At 38.2% G+C, this 18,459-nt stretch overlaps 1 protein-coding gene across 11 annotated transcripts in view; it reads right to left on the bottom strand.

Moving 5' to 3' along the window:
* The window catches only part of SPAG9 (sperm associated antigen 9), a 152,299-nt gene that overhangs the window by 34,764 nt on the left and 99,076 nt on the right, over positions 1 to 18,459 (bottom strand). For all 11 annotated transcript variants that reach the window (XM_069603657.1, XM_069603662.1, XM_069603652.1 and 8 more), the window contains 3 exons: positions 18,010 to 18,217; positions 17,304 to 17,403; positions 5,933 to 6,054 (listed from right to left, as the gene is read on the bottom strand). In XM_069603657.1, the coding sequence (XP_069459758.1) occupies positions 5,933 to 6,054; positions 17,304 to 17,403; positions 18,010 to 18,217 (430 nt within the window). The remainder of the gene's footprint in view (positions 1 to 5,932; positions 6,055 to 17,303; positions 17,404 to 18,009; positions 18,218 to 18,459) is intronic.

Genomic DNA, 18,459 nt, shown 5'->3' with positions numbered 1-18,459 from the left:
AAAGTTACAAAAACAAAGCAAAACAAAACACCAACCATTTCATGTTTCATAAGCTAATATTGGAAAATTACATACAGTGGAAGAAATAATATTTATAACCCACCTAAAAAAGGAAATATTTCTAAAGAAAACAACAAAAAATTAAAAGAGCTAACATGTCTCTTTATTTTAAAAAAGAGGTAATATTTCATGTAACTAAAAGATAATTTAAAACTCAACCAACTTGGGAATGCTGTAAGTTCTCTGCTCACTTATGGACTCCTATATTGTCTGTATTATAATTATCTCAGATATTCTCAAAGAACAAAGTACTTCCACCATGAAGGATAAATACCAGAAATAGTAGCTTATTTAATCATCTACATATTATCCAAAAGCTGAAACTAAACACAAACTAAAACGGTTTCCAAATTCCAATTTAAAAATGAATTTGACAAGATATGTTGAAATATTTGCTTTAAACACTAATGTTAATAAAGCCAGAGTCAAAAGAAATAGGGTTGAGATTGGGTGAAAAAGTTTTTATAATGACTGCTAAATTCTCAAGCACATAGCATAAAAGCTGAAAAATATATGTGGGGAAAATATAGTTGAGCAGAAAAAAAATGAGAAAGCATTAATGAGAAAAGCAGCCAAGACCACCTAGCTTAAAAAGCTGTAACATTAAAGTATTTAAAAGCATACACACCAGAATATTCCCCTGGGGAAGCAGCCCAAGCAAAAAAATGAATGAGAATCTCAATTAGATTGTTTTCAGAAAGCAAGATCCATATTTATTTCAAAATGAGAGAAAGGAGCCAATAAAATTGAAAAGATGTAGAGAAATCAAACAAAGTATAAATATCATAAACAGGAATATTTTTGAAATATGTGTTCTATGGAAATCATTGTATAGTTTCTAGAGTTTACACATTTTCAGTGAAGAGTTCTTCTAAAATCTAGCATATAAATTTAACACATAACCAATACCACTGTCCAAAATTTTCACTTTGAAATGTATTGATAAAAATGATGACTGTAAGAAAAATTTAACTTGAAGTGGCCATACTTCTATAAATGTCTTCAACTAGCATAAACTTAGGTGTAACATGTTTGGAAAACTTACCCTATTAAGACAAGCAAAAAACTGCCTGACAGTTTTAAAAATAAAACACATCTCATTTGGATTTTAGCACTGATGTACAAGTTAGGTTTATAGATGGGATTCCAGATCATCTGTTGCTTCCTTGAGGAAGTATGCACAATTTTATCTATTTCTGTATGTGCATTTCTCCAAAAGTACACTCCTCTCTTAAAAACTCTCCTGTAAAGGAGTTTCAATTTCAACAGTTAAAGAAGTATAGATTTAGAGGTGAAACAAAAGTGTTAGAACTATTTAACAGTCCACTCACTCAGTTGCTGTGCCATGGGCCAAAGACTCAACAGTGAGCAAAAGATATAATTGTCTAGGCCATACTGAGCTTATAGTCTAGTCAGGGAGGCAGGCACATTGAAAAACTACAAGAAAGTATTATGAAGAGTTGCATAATAAATGTAGTGCTATGGGAATGCTTCCAGACAACTGAGCTTTAACTAGGAGATTAAGGCAGAATTCATAGAGGAGGTTATAACAGAGGCAAGAAGGAGATATAGAAACAGATACACAGACTTTTTTTTTTTTTTTAAGGAAGGAGGCAAAAAATCCTCATGACTGGTTTTGAGGGAAGTGAGAAAGATTTAGGATGGAGAACTGAGTTGCTGGTGAGGTCATTCATTGAGTTAATACATGTTGATATAAGAACAGCCTTGGGGGACACATAAAGAAAGATGTTGACAAACTGAGTTTTAACTACAAAGCTCTACAAATCATCTTAGAAGTGGTCTAGAGTGCTGTTTGGAAGTGATAGTCTAGTGCTATAGAAAAAAATCCTAGATGGAGAGAAAAAGTTTGGAGCAATGAGCCATGAAAACCCAGAAAAAACAAGAGCAAATAAGACATTCCAAACATGGAAGCAAGCCTGGACTAGGAACATCCGAAAGTTGGGCAGAGAAAGGATCCTGCATGATGAAAAGACATCATCAGAGGCAGGAAAGAATACAGAGAACTCTGATAGGACAGAACCTCAAGCAAAGACTGTTTAAAGACAAATGCTATTTGAGAAGTCATGTGAAATAACAGAAGGAACTTCTGGAGACAGCAAACAATGCTATTTCTGGGAAGGTTAGTGTGGGGCAGAATGACAGACTGCAGTCACACGAGGTGCAAGTGAGGCTAGGGAAGTTCTGCCTGTTAAAAGTAGACATACTTTCAAGAAGTCTGTTTTGTTCACTGGTATATCAATCCAGAATAGTGCCGGGCACATAATAGACACCTGCCTCACTGATACTGATGCAAAAAACCATGGCTGGAAATGGGAGGAGAGTCATCTAGTGGAAAGGTACTAAAGATATGGAGTCAGAAGAGGGCAGTAGTTTTATTTTAAAATGGTAAAGACCAGAACATGTTTAAATGATAACAGGAAGAAGTTAGTTAAAATAGTGAAATTGAAAAAATAAAATTTAACCAATAGTAAGAAAATCAAAGAAAATCTCAAGAATAGGATGAATGTATGTATGATTCACAAGTTCTAGAATGTGGCCATGGGGGGTAAGTGACAAAAGTGAACGGAGAAAACAATCACTGGAAATAAAGTCAAAGAATGAGATATCAATCAAGATAAAGGACAAACTGGGGGGGATTATCTTTTTTAAACTATTAAAATTTGAAAAAAGTAATCTAAAACTGAGTACATGCATAATGATTACAAAGACCAGGGAAGAGTTTTACAATAACACAGTAATTGTAAAACGAATAATGAGTTACAGAAATGGACTTATTCATCAACTGAAGACAATCTGAGGAACTCTGGGAAACAATTTTACCAGTTTAACCACGTTCCAGCTAGTGAGTGTTACAATGCAATTACTATTGCTGAATAAGACAGAAGAGAAGCCAAGGAACAACTACATGCGTTGGAGGTTTCATTTAATATTTTTGGCCAAAAGTATTCATATAGGCTTAAATCACTTAAGGTAATATATGAAAACTTCAAATCTGGAACATTTTCCAGGTAAATATATAAATTCTGCAAAAGGGAAAAGACAGTAGTTTACAGTTTATCTCTTTTTTTCAAAGTGGAAAGGTAATCAGGATTTTGTTTTAAGCTATTTATTATGCTCAATTTTCTGACTTAAAGAATGGAAGCTTTTGGAAAAATATTTGATTTAAAAGATGACAATTATTTCTAAGCATTATGTGGCTTCTTACATCTTTACAAGAAAGTAAGTTTAGGGCCACCAACCTCAATAATGATATTATTCAATACTGGATTATAAGGAAGCAGAGGGTAAAAAGTACGTTTAAAAAGTACTTCACTCTGGTAAATTACAAAGGGGAAGCATGAAGGAATTTTTTGAGAGGTGATATATTGTTAATTCTGGTGGTGGCTATACAATTCTATGCATTAGTCAAAACAAAAAATTGTGCTTTACTATATATAAATTTGAGAATGTGTTTAAACATTAAAAATTATTTTTTCTAACATTTTTTTGCATCTGTTCCTCAATTTTGGCAGAAAATCAGTTTCTTATATCAAATCTTAGAAGGAACTTTCCATGTACAATTTAATGTTAACAAAGTTAGAGCATAAATTTAAATGTAAAAATGGAGTGCTTCTTAAGAATCCTTAAGATATCCTTGAAAAATGCAAATTCATTCAAAGCTTCCAATGTTTTACTTAGTGGTGGGAGTCTATACCTAACTAAGTTTATTAATGTACTTTCCATCTCTCTTACTTTAAATAAGCCTATGGGCTCTGTGTAGACAGAAACTGTGTTTCCTTCAAAAAATACTTATTGAGGACATAACTGGTAATCAATAAATTTGACATAAATGAATGCAAGCAACGCTTCTCTATATCCACAAGATTGACAAACAGCACCTTTTAAGAACAGTGTAACCTATACCGAATTACTAAGGGATACAAAAAATGTTTGGAGACCGGAATCCATTCCAAAGGCACAGATTTTTAATACTATAATGTATTCAATTTCTATAAGGTCTTAAGTTATAAAGAAAGGCACATCAAAGCTAATTGACAGGGGCCAGATTCATATAAACTTTTTTTTTTTTTTTAAACTCACGGTGCAACTTGCAAGATCTTAGTTTACTGACTAGGGACCAAACCTATGTCCCCTGCAGTGGAAGTACAGAGTCTTAGCCACTGGACCCTCAGGGAAATCTCATTCATGTTCAAAGAAACTTTAAAGATCACTTAGAGCAGGTGAAAACTTTTTGTGTAAAGGCCCAGATGGTGAATATTTTAGGCTTTGTAAACCACATAATCCCTGTTAGAGACAACTTAACTCTGCTATTGTGGGGCAAAAGCAACTACTGTGTGTGGGTGTCTGTGTGTTTGTGGGTGTTGTGTGTGTGTTTGTTCCATCCTGACCAACTCTTTGAGACCTTATGGACTATAGCCCACCAGGCTGCTCTATCCATGGGATTTTCCAGGTAAGAATACTGGAGTGGGTTGCCATTTCCTCCTCCAGCGGATCCTACTGAACCAGGGATTGAACCCGCATCTCTTGCATCTCCTGCATTGCCAGGCAGATTCTTTACCACTGTGCCACCTGGGAAGCCCCAAAATCAAAGATAAAACATTAAAAAAAAAAAGTGTGGCTGGGCCCCAATAAAACTTTATTTGTACACCAAAATAATCCAGGAGTCACAGCCTATCCAACCCCTGAATTAGAGCACAAGTCTTTCTTTCTATACACAAAGAACCTAATGCCCAGAGAGGTTAAGATATTTGGCAAAAGGGTCATTCACTCCCTGGTGGCTCAGCGGTAAAGAATCTGCTTGCCAATGCAGGAGACCAGGGTTCAATCCATGTGTTAGAAAGATTCCCTGGAGAAGGAAATGGCAATCCACTCCAATATTCTTGCCTGGGAAATCCCATGGATAGAGGAGCCTGGCAGGCTATAGTCCATGGGGTCACAAAGAGTCAGACAAGACTTAGCGGTGGAACAACAACAACAAACCAGATCAATAGTAGAAGAGCCAAATACAGTATCCTTTTCAAACCAGACAATCTTCAACAACACAAACTCTAACATATTTCTCAAGAAGCTAAAACAGAATACTCTGTGAAATCTCAGAAAAGTCAAGTGAATTTAATGAACACTATTTAAGCCAGGAAGTAACTATCCATCAATCCATAAAATCTATATATCTATATATAACCACATGTATACATATATCACTGTGTTTCTTATATGTAATACTGTTCTCAGAACGTAGCAGGAAGGAGTTCAATAAATTGTGTATGTGAATTCAAAATACAAACTAAAAAGCAATTCAATTCTAAATGTATCCATATGCGAAGACATTTTCATTTAAAACTTTCATGACTTCAAAGAATATGTTCCTATTAATTACTTAAAAGCACAATAACTCTGCCCCACTGGACAGTTAGGGACTTTTGTTTTGTTTGAAGTTTATTTCTGGTTGTCTGGGTCCTTGATGTGCAGGCTTTTCTCTAGTTGGGGGCGAGCAAGGGCTATCCTCTAGTTGTGCACAAGCTTCTCACTGTGGTGGCTTCTCTTGTCGTGGAGGACGGGCTCTAAGGCACACGGGTTTCAGCAGTTGCGGCATGGGGGCTCAGGAGTTGCGGCTCCCAGGCTCTAGAACAGGCTCAGTAGCTGTGGTGCACAGGCTTAGTTGCTTTGTGGCACTTGGGCTCTCCCCAGATCAGGGATCAGACCAGGGTCTCTTGCATTGGCAGGTGGATTCTTTACCACTGAGCCACCAGGGAAGCCCCAGTTAGGGACATTTTTAAGAAATGTTCCATTATATCATTTAAAAAATCTATTTTTAAAACAGTATGATACTATTTCAGATAAACTATCATACCTAGTAAATCTGCTCCTTCATCCACATCTCCAATTAGACCTGAACCAGCTGAAGACAGTTCTTCAAAGAGAGATTCTGTATTGCGATCAAAAGCTTTGTTCTCTATGCCTTTGGTGGGAGTGCTAGGCAACAAAAACAAAACCAAATCAACAGATATGTCAAAGATGTTTTTAACAGTGCAAAATGAATACAAAAGGCTAAGTGACATAAGAATTTTTAACCTGTAATATTTAATATAAAATATAATTTAAAAGAATTTCTCACAGGTTTCCTAAGATATTTTCATTATATTGCACAGAGAGAACTAGTGAAGAAAATACAGAATGTTTTTGTGGTCAGGTCCTAGCAGACACAAACAAAAACAGCAGCTAAGAGAGAGCACTATTCTGCATTGTTCGGGCGGTGGTCTAAGTCCTTTCATAGATTACCTTGTTAAAACTACATCTACTCTACAAAAGAGCTGCTGCTCTTATCCCAACTTTACAGAAAAGGAAACTAAAGAGGTTATGGAATTTGCCAAAATCATCCAGCAAATGAGTCGGAGGCAGAACTCAAACCTAGGCAGCCAGGCTTCAGAATCCATGATCTTTACCATATCTATGTTATCTGGGTATAAACTGGAACAGCCATTTTATTTCTCTTTTAAGGGCAACTTGGCAAGATCTACTAAAATCTAAAATGCAAATACCCAGTGACCAAGGACTTGATGTCTAAAATACTCCTACAGGGAACTCCCTGGTGGTCCACTGGTTAGCACCTGGCACTTTAACTGTGGTGGCCCAGGTTATGGAATTAAGATTCTGCAAGCAGTGTGCTATGGGCAAAAAAAAAAAAAAAAAATTTAATAAAAAATTCTACAAAAGCTCTGTCACAAGAAGGCAATTATGTATGTAAAAGGATGGTCAGAGCAGCAAAAGTTGAAACAACCCAGGTGACCATTAAAAGGGCACAGATGAAATAAGTTATGTGTACATCTAAAAGCTTAAATTTTTAACTTTAAAAACATTAAACTAGAGCTTGAAAAATGAAAGAAACCCATTATATAGAGGTGCTTTTTAAAAAGCAAGTTGCAATACAGTGCATGTAAGCCCTTTTTGAAGCGGTATGGGAGAATGGGGAAATGTGAGTGTCTAAGCATTAATGTTACATTAATAGAAAAAAGCCTGCACAAGATTTCCAGTTAAAGATAGTGGAGATAGTAATTTATCACACAATAATTCAAAAATGAAACTAAAATGACAGTGAAAGAATCTAAAAAGTATCTGCCCACAAGGACAGAGGGAACAGAAAAAGAACCTACAGCAGACACAACATGAACAAAACTCTACAAGATAGAAAACACGTGGGTAAACATTAGAAACTGATTTAACTGACCAGACTAAGCTGAAACTCAACCCAGCAGTGCTTAGAGAGAAAGTCAGTATGTGGCCAAAATTCATGAAAAGCTTATGAATTGACGTAACCAGCAATCTACAGACAGAAGCATGCAAGAGAAACATTAAGATAGAGGGATGGGATGAAAGTAAGTACAAGAAGCAGTATAAGAACCTAAATCCAACCTCCAGAGCAGTGAGACCTCCCTTTTCCTGGCATTACTCCCTGAACAACAGAAGCCAAGGTCAAATGTTATAGGCAGAAAACTGAAGAATCAGTATCATTTACGTGTTGCTCACTCGCTAAAGTCGTGTCTAACTCTTGGTGATCTGAAGGACTGTAGCCACGAGACTCCTGGACATGGGATTTTCCAGGCCAGTATACCAGAGTAGGCTGCCATTTCCTACTCCAGAGGATCTTTCCAGCCGAGGTAAAGAACCCGTGTCTCTTAGGCCTCCTGCATTGGCAGGCAGATTCTTCACAACAAACGCCAAAACTTTGTTGTTGTTCAGTCGCTCAGTTGTGTCCAAGTCTTTGCAACTCCATAGACTGCAGGGCATGAGGCTTCCCTTTCCTTCCCTGTCTCTCAGAGTTTGCTCAAACTCATATCCATTGAGTTGATGATACCATCCAACCATTTTATCTTCTGCTGCCTGCTTCTCTTTCTGCCTTCAATCTTTTCCAGCATCAGGGTCTTTTCCAATGAGCAGTTCTTTACATCAGGTGGCCAAAGTATTGGAGCTTCAGCTTCAGCATCAGTCCTTCCAATGAAAATTCAGGACTGATTTCCTTTAGGATTCCCTTCTTTGATCTGCTACTAGTCCAGGAGACTTTCAAGAGTCTACTCTAGCACCAAAATTCGAAGACATCAGTTCTTCGGGGATCAGTCTTCTTTATGGGCGAACTCTCACATCCATACATGACTACTGGAAAAACCAAACCTTTGACTGTACAGATCTTTGTTGGCAAAGTGATGTCTTTGCTTTTTCACCTGCTGTCTAGGTTTCTCATAGCTTTCCTTCCAAGGAACAAAAGTCTTTTAATTTCATGACTGCAGGAACCATCCACACTAATTTTGGAGCCTCCCAAAATAAAACCCATCACTGCTTCCACTTTTTCCCTTTCTGTTTGCCATCAAGTGATGGGACTGCATGCCATGATCTTAGTTGCATGTTGAGTTTCAACTCAACTTTTTCACTCTCCTCTTTCACCCTCATTAAGAGGCTCTTTAGTTACTCTTCACTTTCTGCCATTAGAGGGATATAATCTGCATATCTGCTGTTGATATTTCTCCCAGCAATCTTGATTGCAGCTTGTGATTCATCCAGACCAGCATTTCGCATGATGTACTCTGCATGTAAGTCAAATAGGGTGACAATATATAGCAATGTAGTCCTCCTTTCCTAATTTTGAACCTGTCAGTTGCTCCATTTAAAGCTGTAGCTGTTGCTTCTTGACCCACTTACAGGTTTCTCAGGAGACAGGTATGGTGGTCTGGCACTCCCATCCCTTTAAGATTGCCACAGTTTGTTATGATCCACACAGTCAAAGGCTTTAGGGTAGTCAGTGAAGCAGGAGTACAGATGTTCTTTTGGGATTCCCTTGCTTTCTGTATGATCCAGCTAATGTTGGCAATTTGATCACTGGTTCCTCTGCCTTTTCTAAACCCAGTTTGTACATCTGGAAGTTTTCAGTTCAGTTCAGTCGCTCAGTTGTGTTCAATTCCTTGCAAACCCATGGACTGCAGCATGCCAGGCCTCCCAGTCCATACCAACTGCTGGAGTTTACTCAAACTCACGTCCATTGGGTTGGTGATGTCATCCAACCATCTCATCCTCTGTTGCCCCCTTCTCCTCCTGCCTTCAATCTTTCCCAGCATCAGGTTCTTTCCCACTGAGTCAGTTCTTCGCATCACGTGACCAAAGTATTGGAGTTTCAGCTTCAGCATCAATCCTTCCAATGAATATTCAGGATTGATTTCCTTTAGGATGGACTGGTTGGATCTGCTTGATGTCCAAGGGACTCTCAAGAGTCTTCTCCAACACCACAGTTCAAAAGCACCAATTCTTCAGTGCTCAGGTTTCTTTATCGTCCAACTCTCACATCCTTATGTGACTACCTGGGAAAACCATAGCTTTGACTGGATGGACCTTTGTTGGCAAAATAATGTCTCTGTCTTTTAATATGCTGTCTAGGGTGATCCTAACTTTTCTTCCAGGGAGCAAGCATCTTTTTATTTCATGACTGCAGTCACCATCTGCAGTGATTCTGGAGCCCCCCAAAATAAAGGCTGTCACTGTTTCCCCATCTATTTGCCATGAAGAGATGGGACCAGATGCCATGATCTTAGTTATCTGAATGTTGAGCTTTAAGCCAACTTTTTCACTCTCCTCTTTCACTTTCATCAAGAGGCTCTTTAGTTCTTCTTCACTTTCTGCCATTAAGGTGGTGTCATCTGCATGTCTGAGGTTATTGATATTTCTCCCAGCAATCTTTATTGCAGCTTGTGCTTCATCCAGCCCAGAGTTTCTCATGATGTAATCTGCATATAAGTTAAATAAGCAGGGTGACAATATATATCCTTGATGTTGGAACCAGTCTGTTATTCTATGTCCAGTTCTAATTGTTGCTTCCTGACCTGCATACATATTTCTCAAGAGGCAGATCGGTGGTCTGGTATTCCCATCTCTTGAAGAATTTTCAGAAGTTTGTTGTGATCCAAACAGTCAAAGGCTTTGGCATAGTCAATAAAGCAGATATTTTTCTGGACCTCTCTTGCTTTTTCGATTTTCCAACAGATGTTGGCAATTTGATCTCTGGTTCCTCTGCCTTTTCTAAATCCAGCTTGAACATCTGAAAATTCAAGGCTCATGTACTATTGAAGCCTGGCTTGGAGAATTTTGAGCATTACTTTACTAGCGTGTGAGATGAGTGCAATTGTGTGATAGTTTGAGCATTCTTTGGCATTGCCTTTCTTTGGGATTGGAATGAAAGCTGGCCTTTTCCAGTCTTGTGGCCACAGCTGAGTTTTCAAAATTGCTGGCATATTGAGTGCAGTACTTTCACCGCATCATCTTTTAGGATTTGAAATAGCTCAAAGGACTTCCATCACCTCCATAGCTTTGTTCATAGTGATGCTTCCTAAGGCCCATTTTACTTCACATTCCAGGATGTCTTGCTCTAGGTAAGTGATCATACGATCGTGATTATCTGGGTCTTGAAGATCTTTTCTGTACAGTTCTGTGTATTCTTGCCACCTCTTCTTAATATCTTCTGCTTCTGTTAGGTCCATACCATTTCTTTACCCACCTTTGCATGAAAAGTTCCCTTGGTATCTCTAATTTTCTTGAAGAGATCTCTAGTCTTTCCCATTCTATTGTTTTCTTCTATTTCTTTGCACTGATCACTGAGGAAGGCTTTCCTATGTCTCCTTGCTATTCTTTGGAACTCTGCATTCAAATAGGTGTCTGTTTCCTTTTCTCCTTTGCCTTTTGCCTCTCTTCTTTTCACAACTATTTGTAAGGCCTCCTCAGACAGCCATTTTGCCATTTTGCATTTCTTTTTCTTGGGGATGGTCTTAATCCCTGTCTCCTGTACAACACTGTGAGCCTTCATCCATAGTTCTTCACGCACTCGGTCTATCAGATCTAATCCCTTGAATCTGTTCCACACTTCCACTGTATAATCATAAGGGATTTGATTTAGGTCATACCTGAATGGTCTAGTGGATTTCCCTACTTTCTTCAATTTAAGTCTGAATTTGGCAATAAGGAGTTCATGATCTGAGCCACAGTCAGCTCCTGGTCTTGTTTTTGCTGACTATATAGAGCTTCTCCATCTTTGGCTGCAAAGAATATAATCAATCTGATTTCAGTATGGACCATCTGGTGATGTCCATGTGTAGTGTTTTCTCTTGTGTTGTTGGAAGAGGGTGTTTGCTCTGACCAGGGCGTTCTCTTGGCAAAACTCTATTGGCCTTTGCCCTGCTCATTCTGTACTCCAAGGCCAAATTTGCCTGTTACCCCAGGTATTTCTTGACTTCCTATTTTTGCATTCCAGTCCCCTATAATGAAAAGGACGTGAGTTCTAGAAGGTCTTGTAGGTCTTCTTACAACTATTCAACTTTAGCTTCTCCAGCATTAGTGGTTGGGGCATAGACTTGGATTACTGTGGTATTGAATGGTTTGCCTCGGAAACGAACAGAGATCATTTTGTCGTTTTTGAGATTGTATCCAAGTACTGCATTTCGGACTCTTTTGTTTACTATGATGGCTACTCCATTTCTTCTAAGGGATTCTTGCCCACAGTAGTAGATATAATGGTCATCTGAGTTAAATTCACCCATTCCAGTCCACTTTCGTTCACCGATTCCTAAAATGTCGATGCTCACCCTCACTCTTGCCATCTCCTGTCTGACCACTTTCAATTTGCCTTGATTCATGGACCCAACATTCCTGGTTCCTATGCAATATTGCTGTTTACAGCATCAGACTTTACTTCTATCACCAGTCACATCCACAACTGGGTGTTGTTTATGCTTTGACTCCATCTCTTCCATCTTTTTGGAGTTATTTCTCCACTGATCTCCCATAACATATTGGGGACTTACTGACCTGGGGAGTTCATCTTTCATTGTCCTATCTTTTTGCCTTTTCATACTCCTCATGGGGTTCTCCATACAAGAATACTGAAGTGGTTTGCCATTCCCTTCTCCAGTGGACCACGTTTTGTTAGCACTCTCCACCATGACCTGTCCGTCTTGGGTGGCCCTACATGGCATGGCTCGTAGTTTCATTGAGTTAAAGAAGTTTTCAGGTCATGTACAACAAAACCTAGCTGGAAGGATTTTGAGCACAATCTTACTGTCATGCAAAAGGAGCACCAATGCACGGTATTTTGTCCATTCTTTGGCACTGTCTTTCTTTGGGATTATAATGAAAACTGGCCTTTTCCAGTCCTGTGGCCACTGCTGAGTCTTCCAGACTTGCTGATATATTGAGTACAGTATTTTATCAGCACCATCTTTTAGCAATTTTAACAGCTCAGCTGGAATTTCATCACCTCCACTAGCATTATTTTTAGTAATGTTTCCTAAGGCCCACTTGACTTTGCACTCCAGGATGTCAGGCTCTAGGTGAGTGACCACACCATCGTGGTTATCTGGGTCATTAAGACCTTTTCTGTATATAATTCTTCTGTGTAGTCATGCCATCTCTTTTTAATCTTTTACTTCAGTATGAGCAAAACAGCCAAAAAGCACCAGACACCCAAAGAAAGCCTCCATTATAAAATTTAAAGCCCCAAAGTCACGGACTGTGATAGGGTACTGAGAATAAAAGGAGACAATGAATGCAAACAGCAGCAAAAATTTGGGAAAAAAAACAAACCCACAATAATTTTATTTTCATAATAAAGCTACATCCACAAGAGAATTATAGGATGTTATAAAAAGTAACCATCCAAGAAAAAGCTTTTAAGGAAAAAAAAAATGATGACTGTTGAGAGATAAAGTTGGGGAAATCATCCAGTAATTACAACAAAAATAGAAGAGATAGAAAAAAAGAGGGAAAAGGGATTTATGAGTGTCAGTTCAGAATGTTCAGTATCTACCTAATAGTTCCAGAAAGAGAGAAGACAAAGAGAAATAAAGAAAAAATTTCTCAACTGTAAATAAAAATTTGCAGATGAAACACATTACCTCAGATACAGAAGAAGACCCCTACATCATCATGGATTTTTAGAAAGGAAAAAACAAAGCAACAACAAATAGGGACAAATATCCTAAAGCTTACAAAGAATATATATAAAAAAGCAAGAGTCCACATAGCAACACTCCAAACTGACCATGATAATGAATTAATGTCTTCACAGTTGTGAAGGAAAACTTACAAAGATTTTCCAATATAGAATTCTGTATTCAATCAAACTATGAATCATCCCTTTAAATGACATATATCACATTCAAGTTCTCAAAAATCTTAGTTGCAAACAGCCTTTTCCAGCAAGGCTAGTACGAATATGTTCTGCCAAAACAAAGGCATAAGTCAAGAAGCAAGATGACATGAATCCGAGGAGGTGGCAAGAATACACAGAAGATACACATAACAATAAAGACACACACTAAAAAAAATAAATACATACACATACAAAAAAAAGATCTCAGTGACCTGGATAACCGTGATGGTGTGATCACTCACCTAGAGCCAGACATCCTGGAGTGCAAAATCAAGTGGGCCTTAGGTGGCATCACTAAAAACAAGGCTAGTGGAGTTAAGGAATTCCAGCTGAGCTATTTCAAGTCCTAAAAGATGATGCTGTTAAAGTGCTGCACTCGATAGGCCAGCAAATTTGGAAACTCAGCAATGGCCACAGGACTGGAAAAGTTCAGTTTTCATTCCAATCCCAAAAAAGGACAATGCTGAAGAATGCTCAAGCTACATGCTAGCACTCATTTCACATGTTAGCAAGGTCATGCTCCAAATCCCTCAAGCTAGGCTTGAACAGTATGTGAACCAAGAACTTCCAGATGTACAAGCTAGATTTAGAAAAGGCAGAGAGGAACCAGAGATCAAATTGCCAACATCTACTGGATCATCAAAAAAGCAAGAGAATTCCAGAAAAACATCTACTTCTGCTTCACTGACTAGGCTAAAGCCTTTGATTGTGTGGATCACAACAAACTATGGAAAGTTCTTCAAGAGATGGGAATACCAGACCTCCTGACCTGCCTCCTGAGAAACCTGTATGCAGGTCAAGAAGCAACAGTTAGAACCAGACATGAACAACAGACTGGTTCCAAATGGGAAAAGAGTATGTCAAGGCTGTATATTGTCACCCTGCTTATTTAACTTATATGCAGAGTACATCATGCAAAATGCTGGGCTGGATGAAGCATGAACTAGAATCAAGATTGCCGGGAGAAATATCAATAACCTCAGATATGCTGATGACAATGCCCTTATGGCAGAAAGCGAAGAGGACTAAAGAGCCTCTTGATGAAAGTGAAAGAGAGTGAAAAAGTTGGCTTAAAACTCAACATTCAGAAAACTAAGATCATGGCATCCAGTTCCATCACTTAATGGCAAATAAATAGGAAAACAATGGAAACAGTGACAGACTTTATTTTCCTTCTTGGGCTCCAAAATCACTGTGGGATGGTGACTGCAGCCAGGGATTTGCTCCTTGGAAGAAAAGCCATGACAAACCTGGAGAGTGTATTAAAAAGCAGAGACATTACTTTGTGGACAAAAGCCCATCTAGTCAAAGCTATGGTTTTTCCAGTAAGCATGTATGGATGTGAGAGTTGGACCATAAAGAAGGCTGAGCACAGAACTGATGCTTTCGAACTGTAGTGCTAAAGCAGACTCTTGAGAATCCTGTGAACTGTAAGGAGATCAAATCAGCCAATCCTAAAGGAAATCAACCCTGAATATTCACTGGAAGGCACTGATGCTGAAGCTGAAGCTCCAATACTTTGGCTACCTGATGTGCAGAGCCAATTCACTGAAAAAGACCCTGATGCTGGGAAAGACAGAAGGCAGGAGAAGAGGGGGTGACAAAGGATGAGATGGTTGGATGGCATCACTGACTCAACGCACATGAGTTTAAGCAAGCTCCAGGAGATGGTGAAGGACAGGTCCATGGGGTCGCAGAGTGTCAGACGTGACTAAGCAACCGAACAACAACAACAACAACAGATGACATAGTGCCCAGGAAACAGAACACAGGAGAGACATGAAAAGAATTCCCAGCAAGAAAATGAGAGTAAATTCCAGGACCAGAGCAAACACAATAAAGTCTACCACTGGAGAATGGAAATAGATGCTGCCAAGAAACTGGTTTTATATTTGGCCATTTGAGAATGTTTACATTTATGATTTGTTGGATATCTGTCAGTGAATAGTGATAGGTATGTAGAAACCTAAGCAAAAGAAATAAAACAAAAACAAAAAAACCCTGAGGCTTTACTAAAAATTAAAGAAAATCAAAGTTGTAAAAGAAAAGGAAATGTAATCATGGCATAATCTGTGAGTAGGCTGTTGTTAGTATTTATATAATCATAATGATACAGTGAATCTTAATTTAAATGAAACTGAAATATACTGGGAGAATGAAAGGAAAGATGATGGTTTAAATAGCTATGTCCTTGTCATCTTTCACTATAAAGTCAATAGCTAATAATGCAGCCTTTTTTAAACCCATGGTCCTAATGTGATCCACAGAATTCAGAAAATGATGAGTGACTATTTGCTCTATTTTTTCGAAGAAAATACATAGCTAGTACTGTTCCAGACACACAGGAGTATAGTTAATTCACTATACAAATGGGGTGCTGTAGGGCATTAGGACTTGATTTTCTCACAGAATCCCAACTGAAAAAGAGGGAGATCAAAGAATAGCACATGAAGATGTGATTCAGATACCTAAAGATAAATACGCAAAGTGACACGAGCGGTGGTGAGAGATATCCTCTTGAGAATGGAAATGAAGGGTCAGTAGGGGCAAGGGGCTACTACTGCCCTTCATACTTTGTATTACCATTTGACCTTAATACTGCATACATAACATTGAAAAAAAAATGGGTTAGTTGCTTAGTAGTGTGCAATTCTTTGCAGTCCAATGGACTACAGCCTGCCAGGCTACGCTGTCCATGGAATTCTCCAGACAAGAATACTGGAATGGGTAGCCATTCCCTTCCCCAGGGGATCTTCCCAACTCAGGGTCTGAACCCAGGTCTCCTGCACAGCAGAAAGATTATTTACCATCCGAGCAACCAGGGAAGTATTTTGTTATTACCATTTAACCTTAATACTGTATACATGCTTTACTCTAATAAAAATATGTTTTTGATTTTTAAAAAGAGGTTCAAAATGATAAGTGGGCACAAGTGTTAATAAGTAGGTTTAGGAGAGGATGGAAAAGCAAATTTCACTTTTTATACACTGCATCATTTAATTTCTTAAATAAACAATAAAGAAAAAAATATTTCAATAGGGCACAGCCTTTGAAATCAAAGTCTTAAACTGAATGCTAGTTCCACCGCTTGTTAGTCTGGACAAAGTAGTATACAACTCTGAGTTTCTTTATATGTGAAGGGAAGGACATCTGTCTCCTAAGGTTATAATTAAGATAAAATTATATGATGGTAACAATAATGTTCAGTTCAGTTCGGTTCAGCCGCTCAGTCATGTTCGAGCTAACCTTTTGAACTGGGCACTCTGCCAATGATTTAACATATATTGATTCATTTACTCCTTACAATCATCTAAGGTATTATCATAATTCTCTTTCATGGATATAGAAACGTACTTCAGATTCAAATCCAGGTCAGGATTAGAATGCATATAGTCTTATCCTAGGGTTTTCCTGATAGCTCAGAAGGTAAAAAAAATCTGCCTGCAATGCAGGAGACCTGGGTTTCATCCCTGGGTTGGGAAGATCCCCTGGAGAAGGGAACAGCTACCCACTCCAGTATTCTGGCTTGGAGAATTTCAATTCAGACGACCTTCATTAAGATGATACATACCATTCTCCTCTAATCACTAAACAGCCTCCCCATGTAAAATGATACTAAAATGAGACTAATTTCTTGCAGTAATGAAACCATTATAGTTTTGAAGGAAATACATTCTCTTCTTCCTGATTTGGAGGAAGAAATAGGTTTTTTCAAATCATACTTTCCCCACTTTTGCTTTTATGTTTTCCCAAGTTCCACAAACCATGGAATATTTCTTTATGGAATACTCCTTCACTGTCTTTTTTCCCCATCCTTCTGCATGCTTCTAGTCCCTGATGCTACAAAGGTACAGTCCACAGAACATGTAAATTATGTACAAGGTCTGGCTTCAAAAAGAGAAAACTTAAATATAACATCAACATTTCTTCAGCAAAACATCTGAATGTACTTTATCTGGTCAGAGACCGGGGAACAGCAATGTGCTTAGGGGAGATGGGAAAGGGAAAGAAGTAAGATATCCCAATTAGACCTGAACAGTACCTTGAGCCTTTATATCCACTGAGATCTTTGTCCATATCCAACTCAGGAGTGGATTCAATGATTGCCTGAACTTCTGACTTCTCTTCATTTTCAGCAGAACCTTAGAAAAGGACAAGATAAAAAAAATAACGCATATAACACATACAGCCCCTGACATGAAAATTGTTTCTGTGGTTGTAAATACATCATTTGATCACAAAAATTTTTAGAGAGCTGAGAAACACAAGGTTAGACAGACAATAGGTCATATATTCAATTAACAGTCAATATGGAAATTAAAAAAAAAATCAACGAAAGTTTTCATAAAAAATCAATGAAAGTTTTCATAAAAAAAATCAACAAAAGTTTTCATTTGTGTTACTTTGGACACAATGCACTGTACACCAGGCCAGAACTCAGTATTTTCATTTTATTTAAGGGGTGAAATACAAAGAGATTAAGGACAGAGACTAATGACCTATGGCAGGGAGCAGATAAAGACTGTCCTCCTGCCTTTCAGGCTTTCCAAACCCCAGCCACTCTCTACCCACGCCATTTTTACTCTCTAAAACTTAACTGAATCATCACATCTTTTAGGCTTATTTACAACTGAGTACAATTTTATGAATCTGCAGCAGCGACAACCCCGGAGATGTCCCTTCTCACATCTGCATCATTTGCATTCACTGAATACTCTGCCAGTATAGAGAACACTAAGGCTACTTACCTGTTGATATGTTTCTAGTTTCTTGGACTACCTGTACTTCAATGTGCTTGCTTCTCTCTGACGTATCTGGTGTATCTGCAGCCTTCACAATTCCTTCATTCTCCTCATGCAAGGGAGTATCGCTAGGTATCGCTGCCACATCTGAAGCAGCTGTTGACGCTGGAGTGGTAGCTTTAGACCCTCCCTGGCTAACATCAGAAAGTTCATCCTACAAATATAATTAGGGAAAACATTTTGATGAGTATTTTATTTAAATGGCCTTTTAAATAGGCTAAGAAACTTGAGAGAAAATTCTGTTAAAAACTAGTAAGTCACTTATTACCAAAAGTAATCAACAAATAATCTCTGTAGTTTGTTTTCAAGTAACTGGGTACTAGTTAAGTAATAATATTTTTCCAGACATATGTTGAGATTCTTCTAAATAGAAAAAGTATAGATAAAGGAGGACTG

This window comes from Ovis canadensis, chromosome 11, assembly GCF_042477335.2.
Source record: "Ovis canadensis isolate MfBH-ARS-UI-01 breed Bighorn chromosome 11, ARS-UI_OviCan_v2, whole genome shotgun sequence".
NCBI classification, from domain to species: domain Eukaryota; kingdom Metazoa; phylum Chordata; class Mammalia; order Artiodactyla; family Bovidae; genus Ovis; species Ovis canadensis.
Note: the sequence above shows the minus strand (reverse complement) of the source record. Positions and strands in the feature narration are given on the sequence as shown.